Source organism: Peromyscus leucopus, chromosome 15 (genome assembly GCF_004664715.2).
Source record: "Peromyscus leucopus breed LL Stock chromosome 15, UCI_PerLeu_2.1, whole genome shotgun sequence".
NCBI lineage: Eukaryota > Metazoa > Chordata > Mammalia > Rodentia > Cricetidae > Peromyscus > Peromyscus leucopus.
Genome location: NC_051076.1, coordinates 23,005,170 through 23,016,197, shown reverse-complemented (window position 1 = coordinate 23,016,197; position 11,028 = coordinate 23,005,170). Strand labels below are relative to the sequence as shown.

Below are 11,028 nucleotides of genomic sequence, written 5' to 3'. Positions count from 1 at the left end.
AAACCATGAAGCTATGGATCTAGACACTCCTGATCAAAGAAAATTACTGACTTGAAGATTCAGAAATTCACTTTATTAAGTCTCTGTTGAAAACTCAAGTGACTTGCTTTGAAGACAGTGTGCCTCAGACCTCTCCTTATAGGTGAGCATGCACCTTATGCACAGGTGTATACAGTCCTTCAGGGGAAGTCCTGCCACAGGTCCAAACCACTATAGTAAATCAATCATTCATCCCACGTGAGCCCCAAGCAAGGCTCTGTCCTAAGTGCTCCGGGTCTGAATGGAACAGCTTTTTTTTTTTTTTTTTTTTAAAGATTTATTTATTTATTACATATACAGTGTTCTGTCTGCATGTGTCCTTGCAGGCCAGAAGAGGGAGCCAGATCTCATTATCGATGGTTGTGAGCCACCATGTGGGTGCTGGGAATTGAACTCATGACCTCTGGAAGAACAGCCAGTGCTCTTAACCTCTGAGCCATCTCTCCAGCCCCGGAACAGCTTCTTCTATGCATCGGTAGGCACTGGTTGAGACATCTTTCAAAGTAAGTTCTTAACTTCTGACTCTGAAGGGGTTTTGGTGGGGCTGGGGTGTAGTTCAATGGCAGAGCACTTGCTTACTGTCTTCGAGACCCTGGATTTGATGCTCAGCATTGTAAACAGAACCCAAAACCAAAGGGAGTTTGCAGAGAAGACACAGGTTTTAGGCATAGATCTGAGTGAGAGAGGGTGATGGGTGAGTACTATAGGCAGCTGGATCAGATGTAGTCCAGGGCACGATCTATATAGATATTTCTCCACTAAACAGTGTTTTCTTATTTTCTCAAAGTATCCATATGAGGACAAACTTTTTTTAAAATTGTCAGTTAAGAAAAGTATTTCAAAGATGCCTGTTGGGTGAAAAACTCCACAGTGATCCAAACTCTGTGAGGCCAACCATAGCTCCCTTGTACACTGCTTACCCAGTACCTGGCTTCTGAGATCAAGCTGAAGAAAAAAGAAATGGCTAGCTTCACAGCATGACCAAGTTTTATAATACTTACGCTTGAAAAAGAAAACCTTAGCATTTGGTTACATGAAAGAATGAATCACAATAAAGCACCCCCTCCCCTTATTCAAACTTTTATTAACCAATTTACTTAGTTATCTGAAGATTGATATGCCCAGATATGTTTATCCTGTTTACATAAGAGTATCTTAAAAATGGAAATATCCTTTGTACCAGAATTAAGTCAGTAGTTGCACATAAAAAAAATTCATGATAACTTATTAAATCTTACATTTCTCACCTTTTCTGTATTTATTTATTTATTTATTTATTTATTTATTTATTTATTTATTTATTTATTTTTCAAAACAGAGTTTCTCTGTGTTACAGCTCTGGCTGTCCTGGAACTGACTTTGTAGACCAGGTTGACCTTGAACTCAAAGAGATCTATCTGCCTGCTTCTGCCTCCCGAATGATGGGATTAAAGGCATGAGCCACCACCATCCGGCTCTGTGTTTGTTTATTTATTTTATTTTATTTTATTTTATTTTATTTTTGGTTTTTCGAGACAGGGTTTCTCTGTGTAGCTTTGTGCCTTTCCTGGGACTCATTTGGTAGTCCAGGCTGGCCTCGAACTCACAGAGATCCGCCTGGCTCTGCCTCCCGAGTGCTGGAATTAAAGGTGTGTACCACCAACGCCCGGCAGTGTTTGTTTATTTTAAATGTTTATTATTTATTCATTTAGTGCATGCGCGCGCGCGCGTGTGTGTGTGTGTGTGTGTGTGTGTGTGTGTGTGTGTGTGTATGAATATATGTATGGATACCCACACACAAGCATGTGTGCCAAGGGGTGCTGAATCAGGTTTTCTCTTTACGCCCCTCAGGTCTGGGGGATTGACTCAGGCTGTCAGGTTTGGTGGCATGTGCCTTTGCCCACAGCCATTTTGCCAGACAGGGTCTCATGTAGTCCAGGCTGTTCTTGAAGTTGCTATGTGGATAAAGATGACATAGAATTCCTGACCCTCCTGCTTCCAGCCTCTAAATGCTGGGATCGCAGGTGTCTACCCACGACACAGCTTAATATCACATTTCCCTTCCAAAAGAAGCCCCAGGGCCCTGTGGACTTTCACAACTCAGTGAGTACAAGACGGCTGGGAGATCACACATAAGAAGATGCGATTTTCACAGTTTCAAGAACCTTCTTTGGAATACTCGTGTAGTTGCCATAAAAAGCAACGTATTCTAGTTCATCCAAAGATGGGAACTCTCTCAAATGGAAAATGTAGGCTAAGAGTTGAGGGTGGCCTTACTTATGTCACTAAAGTAAACGATGATAGGCAGCTTTTGATGAACGAGATATAAGGGGACAAAGAAGGATGTGACTCCATAGCAAACTAGAAAGCACGGGATACGGAGTAATTTATCCGATCTATATTCTCAGTCAAAATGCTTGTAATAGAGTGCACCACTTCGTTGGGAATAAGCAGAGGCAAGGGGGAAGGAATCCACCCACAACCCATGGGGCTGTTGATCAGGATAGAATTTGAATAATAACAGCAAAGTGTCTTTCATTACAGGAGCTGACTGCTCTGCGGAGGGAGGGCAGATGTTCACATTAAATTTTAACGACAACCCTTACAAAGGGCACGTGCTTAGGTGGGGGGGGGTATGCAGATTCTAAAGGGTAGAATTTCTGAGACAGAGGGTCCTGCCGACCCCACCACAAAATTCTCACCGTCCTCCCCGCTGCCTGCCGTCCCACCCAGAACTTAGTTCCATAAATGTTTCTATAAGAAAATGGAAATCTCGGAATGAATGAATCCAAGGCACCCGAGAAGAGCTACAGGCTGATGGGAAATGAGCTTCGGCCGTCCCAGGTTCAGTGAGGTACTTCTGACAAGCCTGAAACTGCACATTAATAAAACACCTTCTTCAAAGGGGAAGATCAATCATCAGAATGTGATCCAACACACCCGACTAAGAGTGGTGTCAGACTCTGAGATAAAGCAGGGGCAGATTCCAGGGAAACAGTGCCTGGAGCCACACAAAAGCAGAGGCTTCCACACGTCTTTCATTTCTCTTGCTGAGCCTGCGAAACTCAAAGACATTCATTTTCACGTTATGTTCCGCAGGACCTTGGCAGCATCTCTTACACGCTCCTTAAAGTTAGTGGGGTGGGTAGGGGGTGGGTGGGATGGCACAGGGTTGTTTACAGGATGTCTCAGTTCTGTCATTCCAGGTCCACAAAGTGTGGTTTTGTAGTGTGTAGATACAACCTCCCTCCATATTCTGCTTCCTTTCCTGTGGTCTGCTAGTTCCCTGATTTAATATGCGAGTGGCCCGTGACAATGTAGTGAAAGCCAACAGGACAGGCACAGGAGAATGTGTGACAGTGACTGATGTGAGGGTGATATGTTCTTGGGGAAAGAGAATGATGCATAGAAACTGTGGATCCCATATGACTGCTTTCAACCAATTGGTCTTTCTGAGGCTCTACTGGACTCCAGAGGTGGCCTGTATGGTGGGCCACTGTGGAATTTTGAAAACCAATGTTTGAGGATAAGTAAGGCACTACGTTAGCGTTAGTAATGGAGAAATGTAAAATGTATCTCAAATTGTGTTTGGTCTCCATTCCTTTGGAGAATAGCCCCCAGAATATCCCTGGAGGGAAAGTGTAGGATAGTAGTCACCGTCTTCCTGTTTTCCAGCAGGGTATATCCACAAATTATAAGTAGCCTCGGGGCATTTTTGTTTTTATGTTCTTTCCCTCTTGAGAAATACCTCCTAAGCTACTGGGAATGGGAAGGCTGGAAGTTCGTTATCTACCCAGAAGAGTCTCAAAGCGTAAAAGAAAAGAGTCCCCTGGACAGGGAGTATCCTGATGAGAGAGAACAGTCTCCTGAATTCAATGTTCTCTCAGAAGACATAGACAGCATGGGACCCACAGGACTCCTTTTCCTGGGTGCTGCAGGACAGTGTGGCACAGTGGGGTGAGGTGCTTAGCTGTGGTGGCACTGACGCTTGGGTTACTGGCTCAGGCAGGGCTCCACTGATGCTGGTGTGCAGCAGACAACCTGCGACCTAACCCAGGGCGGCTACGCTGATGGGTTTGTGAACAACTGACAGTGACCGTCATTTCATAAATGGTAACGTTCTCTTCTCCTACTGCATAGTGCCAAAGGCAGCTACAGGGGAACGGCCCATACTACCGGGCCTACATTTGTCTCATGACTGCTGACAAGTCGTCTGGGAGACGACGAAGCTGAAAAGGAGGTGACCTCTAAAATTTCCCTTGTATTCCCCCTTTGGATCAACCCAGGTTCCTTTGTCTGCCCAAGAGTGACAACACCTCTTTGTCTCCACCTCTACTCGCCGCTTTCCTTCCTTTGAAAACCATCCCCAAAGCTACTTTTACTTGGATACCTGCCAGGATGACGCCCAATTCAAGGATGGAGTATATGGTAAATACTTAAGAGTCTTATGGCTGGCCATTATTAATGAAAAGTATCTTTGAAAGTCTTCAAATCACTCCATAAAACCTGATACTCTTAAAGCACAGCTCTCTCATGGTGTGCTACGTCTCTGACTCTCTCTCTGTGTCTCTTTCACTGTTCTTGTTTTGTTTTCGAGACAGGGTCTGTCTGTGTGTCCCTAGTGGTCCTAGGACTCTCGATGTGACCTCCCAAGTTCTTCCTGCCTCTGCCTCCTGAAAGCTGGTGTTAAAGGTGTGCATCACCATGCCTGGATATTCTCCCAGATCTCTTGACTGGTTTAAACACTCAGTGAGTCAAGAGAGAGAAATAACAGGAAATGAACTAGGGTGGTCAGTAGGACTGGGAACAGCCATTCTGCATTCAGTGAGCCTGGGCGAGGAACTCTTTTTGGCATAATTAAAACCAAATCTCAAGAGATGAAAGTAAACAAAGAGACTGCTTATCCTCGCTCTAACGACACATGTAAATCCTGATCCTAAAGGTCCATTATAGCACAGTGTCTGTGTGAATTATTTATGTCATGATGACCCGGCGTAATGTTCCATTCAAATGTTCACAATCCAGATTGTTACCAGGACTAACCTTACCCATGCCCCAATCCCTGTTCTTGTCAACTGTGTTTGCAAATAGAAAATTTCCCCTCTGGATTCTTGGGGAGAACCTGGTGTTGGTTCTATCAGGATACCACAGAAATTATTTCAAGAAAAAGATTATGCAGTGTAATGCTCAGCATTTATATAGGTTTTTTTGATTCCAAAAAACAACTTATAAATATCGCCTACCATGACAGCATCCTTTCGAGGTAGGTGAGTATTATTGTCTCTACATTAACTATAGAAACCCGAGGCCAAAGAGTGAAGGACTCTGTTCTGAACTTGGTGTCAGGAGCCATAGTGAGCATGGGCATCTTGGCCATTTGCTCTGGGCTCTAAAGAGGTCACACCTCTCTCATGTAGCAACAGTCTCCATTAATACAGGATTATATATTGTAGAGATATAAAACAACAACACACAATGACATTATAGAACAATAATCCAATATTTCTGTTTCTTAGTAAAATATGTTAAGCACAGTATTTAAATTGCATTTGTCTGAAAAGCATTTGGTATATTAAATAGCAGAAGGTATATTAAATAGCTCTATAAACATTTGCTGGCATACTCTTAACAGCATAATAATTCTAAATAAATTAAAATCCACCAACGCATGGAGACCTTTCCTTTATAATACTGTTAACCAAACACAAATATGAAACGGCTTTGTTCTTCAAATGCAGACTCAATGGCTTGCTGACTATTAAGCAGGGGCGCTTCATTTTTCTGAGCTTGAAGAAAGTGTGTATACATACATATATGTGTGTATATATATATATATATATATATATATATATATATATATATATATATGGGAGAGAGAGAGGGCTGACTGTGGTTTTTTAAAAAAATAACCAATTTGGGAGGGGAAAAGAATGCAGTTGAAAGGTGAAAATGAAAGACTGTTATTTCTATATTGTATGCATTCTGGGGAATTCATACCTTTCCCAAAGATATTCTCACACTTTGCACTAGTGCTGAGGTAAACACAGGGATGCTGTTGAACAAGAACATTTAGTGAGAAGACAGACTGATACCAAAGAAAACATGGTATCAGAAGACAACGGGATAAAAATGGGTGTTTTTCAGGAGTCTTGAGGGCTGGCATGAGATGACGGAGTCTTTGCTCAGCTGCCTGAGGTCTTGGAGATGGTTTATTAGGGCAGAAACTTGGGTCTGTCTGTGTTTTCTCCCCGCTTCCTCTAACTCCAGACTTCAGCATTATTAAAGGATAGGGCTCACCTCATACTAAAACTTGGGCAGCTGGGCCAGCAGAAAAGGTTCTAAAACCAGTAAGAAACAGGAGACAAGAACCGAGTCTTAAAATCTGTATGTAGACAGTAAAAACTAACTCCTATGCCGGAATGACATTCTCTGTTAGAGCTCATAGATATGAAAGTCTTAAATTTAATATACGGTGCTAAGATGTTGTTAGCTAGATATTACATGTCATTCAGAGAACATTTTAATAAGTGTGCTTTTTTATTTCTCCTTAGAAAAAAAGAAAAGATGTAGTAAATCGCTGTCTTTGCTCTAGTCCTTCCTGCGTTGGGTCTGAAGCCTTGCTTGTCTGTCAGTGAGCTATGCACTCAGGGGCTCCCTCCCGGTGGCATTGTGAGTGGCAGGTTGGTTGGAGGGAGTCTTGAGTTTGGACAGATTTGAGCAGTTCGGCTGTTTGGTTGGCTGTAAGGATTTGGCATAAGGTGAATACCAGTCTCTTTCAAAGACATCTTTAAGTTGCTTAATGATGCTCCTGTTGTCTCTCACATCTGCCTGGTTGATGACAAGGCCCGTGCCAGCATTCTGGGTAAAGTCGTTCCCTACCCAATCAAAATTTCCTGCAAACAAAGAAATTGTAGTGAGAAGGTACAATCAACTGGGAAAATTCCCAATATATGAAATACAGAACAGATTCAAATAAAAAAAAAACATAAAATAAACACCCAGGAAAACAAGAGAGGCAGAATCGTGTTGACAGCTCCAGAGAAAAAAATTGCAAGAAGCCCTACATATGGCGGATTAATATTTGCATATTATTTTGGCATTTTCTTCAGCTTTGCTCAAGTTGAAACTCAAAACAAGGAATCTGCTGTTCTTTTTCTGTAAATGTTATTTCTTATTGATGTTCACAAGACACACTAAATACAGCAACATTTAAAATATATAGGAATACACTTAAAAATCCTGTGAACAATTACTACCTTCTCAAAGAGACAACATCGAATCCATATGTATAAACATTATTATGCAGAGACACTTCACAATTGAGACAAAGCTGAAGGCAGAGAAGTGGCTCCAGCACTCCCTAAGGAGACTGCAAGGCATCCCCAGGGCGGGGGAATTGGCTGCTTGGCTAGATACTGTGAGCACAGGCTCACAGGTCTGACTGCACCTTAGATAGATGGCTGATTCATTTCTCAGGACGGTTTTCATGAAACTGGTTGGTTTAAATAGTAGAAATGTATTCTCATGGCTTTGGAGACAAAATCAAGGTTGGTTCCTTCTGAGAGCTAAGGGAAGTGTGATGGCTAATGTTTGTTGCCAACTTGACACATCTAGGAAGAACTACCACCATCAGATTGGCCTCTGGTCATGTCTACGGGGCATTTGCTGGACTGCTAATTATGTAAGAGGGCCCTGTCCACTTTGGGTATTGCCATTCCCTGAGAAAGTGGGCCTGGGCTGGATAAAAAGGTAGCTGACTATAAGCCTGGGATCAAGACAGCAAGCAGCATTGCCCCTGTGGTTAGTGGTACAAGTTCCTGTCTTGAGTTCTGGCCTTTGTTTCTCTTGATGATGGACCTTAATCTGCAAGCTGAAACAACCCTTTCCTCCCTAAATTGCTTTTGGTTATGGTGTTCATGACAGGGAGAAAGAAGCAAATTAGGATGAAAAGGATGATGCAAGGTACCAGTAAGCCATGAGCCACGTGGCAAAGTATAGATTAATAGTAATGGGCTGAATATAAGAGTAAGAGCTAGACGACGATAGGCCTGAGCTAATGGCCAAGCAGTTTAAATAATATAAGCATCTGTATGTTTATTTTATAAATGGGCTACTGAACTGCCGGGGCTTGGCAGGACCAGGAGAGAAAAACTCTCTAGCTACACTTGGCTAGATGTACCAAGAAGAAGCTGTGCATTGAGTAATGAGAAGCACACTAAAAGTTAACTGGGACAAGAGACAATCAAACTCCCAAAGGAGGGTGATATTTTGTGGGCAGAGCAAAGGTTGAGAATTTGGACTATTAAAGGGTGTGGTCAAGCTGCAAGGGAGTCTGAGAGGGGAGCAACTATGATTTATTGTCTACTTTGGGCAAAGTACAGTACTTGTATTTACATACAATATTTTGTATGATGGAAAGAATTCACCATGAGGAAGGAGATGTTCACAGAGGTTCCTACATTTGTCCCATGTTTCATGGTTAACCAATGGTACTCCAGAGAAAACTGTTGGAGCTGAGGTTCATAGTCAACTATAACTCCAGAACCAGCACTTCTTTGGCTTCTGTGTTGTATTGCCTCTGACCCTAAAGGCATCCACTGCCTGCGTCACTCTGGACAATGACCTCAGGCTCTGAGGCATCACAGTCACACTGAGATTTCTGCTATGTGCACTGGCAGATCAGATTTTCTGGAGGAAACAGACGCAGACAAATGTGTTGGGGTAAGCCCTGGGAGGAGGAAAGAGGATGGAGAGAGGTGACGACTTTGGGGCCTTATCCTGTAAATCTAGCTTTTTCCTGCCATCAGTGAACCGGCCAAGATCAGGGGATTTGTGGATTTCAAATGCTTTAGTTGGTTTCTTTTCGAGATAGCTCTGGGAAACTTCATGCTGACACAGGAATTTTGGCTGACCTTCAAGGTGACATACGCTTCTGTACTTTTTTTTTTTAAAGCTGGGCTACAATTTCATCTGTTATCTATTTAGATGATTTCAGCTCCCAAAAATGCACACCGAGACTGCAATATCCAGAATGCAGTGTGTCCTGTGTGTAGATGTGATGTTGAGGGTGCCAAAGAGCTCACTTTGTTGGTAGGCAGCCTTGGGCATCTTGCCAGCACCTTTAATTAACCCCCTACCCCCTCTTTAGCTGTCTAATCACTCAGACGCCTTCCTGATAAATTTTCAAAGCTTAGCTCAGATCCATTCTGGAGAATTTAAAATGAGAGAGACAACGCTGCCTGAAGATTCTTCTGGAAGTCTCATACAAACTGAATGGAGCTATAATCCCATGCACTGGGAATTTTATTAGTTCCACATTATCAATGAGTATTGAAGGAATGACTTAGGAGATTTTGGAGTGTGCTTTATTGGTTATTTTCCCTTTTGATGTCCTTTGAGTGTTTTTATGTTAGAGCTCTGCTTCTCTCTAGGGAATCAGGGTTTTGCTAAAACTGTTGTCTACAAAAATGAACTCACCTAAAAACATCTTAGCTCAGGAGGAGAAAGAGAGCAAGAATCCAGTCTTTGCTAAGATCCCAGAGCCACCAGAGCCAGTGTGTAGAGCCATTCATATATTATCTCCCTTAACCATCACACCACCATCGAAGGGTGGGTGCTGCTGTCCCCCTCTCACAGATGGGGAAACTGAGACTCACATGAGATTTACAGGACTTGCTACCATCTTCTACTTTGTGTCAATGCTGTAATTCAATTACAAATTTTTTTTTCCTGATCCCCAAACACTGATTTAATTTGTCCAGGGAATGTTTGGATATCAGTGAGCCACTTCAAGACCAATAAACATTCATTACTAAGCTACCACCCCATGTCTGGTCTTGGGTTGAGTTCTGTCTTCCTCTTTGGTTAAGGTGTCACTGGACATGCATGTGACATCTTACTTTAAATCAAACTACAATAAAATATGTTGATTTGGGGTCTTAAGCCACTGTGTGTATGATTGGACTCATCCCTAAGTTTTAGATAATTTAGCCAGAAGTTCCTATTTTTTTTGTAAACATTTTTGACACTCATTTTTAAGGTTTTTAAATTTATTTATTTAATATTTATGAGAGTTTCACCTGCATGTATCTGTGTACCACTTATGTGCACGGTGTCCTCAGAGGTGAGCAGAGGGCAGTGGATACCCTAGAACTGGAGTGAATGGATGTTGTGATGCCCTATATGGATAGTAGGAATCGAACCCTGGTCTTCTGCAAGAGCACCAAGTGCTCTAAACTGCTGAGCCATTTCTCCATTCATTGTCACTGTCTTAAAAAAAAGCCAATTTTATTGTTTTCCATAGGCTCATAAAGATGAGGAAATTAAAACAATCCCATTTTGAATCACCTTTGAATGTGCTTATAATCTAAAACAATCAGAATTACATATTAAAAATTTTTTTTTGAGGCAGGCTCTCTCTATATTGCCCTAGCTGGTCTGGAACTCATTATGTAGAGCAGGCTGGCCTCAAACTCACAGAGATCCCCCTGCCTCTGCTTCCTGAGTGCTGGGTTTAAAGGGTGTACCACCATGCCAGGCAAATCTTTAAAATTGTTTTTTTATTTTATCTTTAACTGTGTATATTTGTATGTGTCTGCATATGGGTTTGTGTGCATGAATGCGGTACCTATGGAGGCCCAAAGAAGGTGTCGGATCCACTGGAGCTGGCATTAAAGGTGGTTGTGAAAACGCCCAACATAAAGTGCTGAGCACCAAACTCTGGAAGATCAGTAAGCGCTCCTAACCGCAGAGCCGTCTCTCCAGCCTCACGTATTAAAAACAAAACAAAAAACAAAAAAACCCTAAGTGATCTATTTTTAAGAAGGCAATGTCACAATTAGGAAGAATAGAGACTGAGATCCTCAGACTGAGATTGCAGTGACCCCATAGTCTGGACAGGACACCCAGCTCCTCTCCGGATACCTGCATGGCCGAATTACTTCCTTATTCAGACCCCATATCCTCACTTCTAAACATGAATTACACCCTTCTCTCTGTTAAGAGCGATGC

General features: G+C 42.4%; 1 protein-coding gene across 4 annotated transcripts in view; it reads right to left on the bottom strand.

Moving 5' to 3' along the window:
• Positions 1 to 5,919: 5,919 nt before the first annotated feature.
• The window catches only part of Pld5 (phospholipase D family member 5), a 329,510-nt gene continuing 324,401 nt past the window's right edge, over positions 5,920 to 11,028 (bottom strand). For all 4 annotated transcript variants that reach the window (XM_028865531.2, XM_028865532.2, XM_028865534.1 and 1 more), the window contains one exon: positions 5,920 to 6,911. In XM_028865531.2, the coding sequence (XP_028721364.1) occupies positions 6,655 to 6,911 (257 nt within the window). In that variant the 3' untranslated portion in view covers positions 5,920 to 6,654. The remainder of the gene's footprint in view (positions 6,912 to 11,028) is intronic.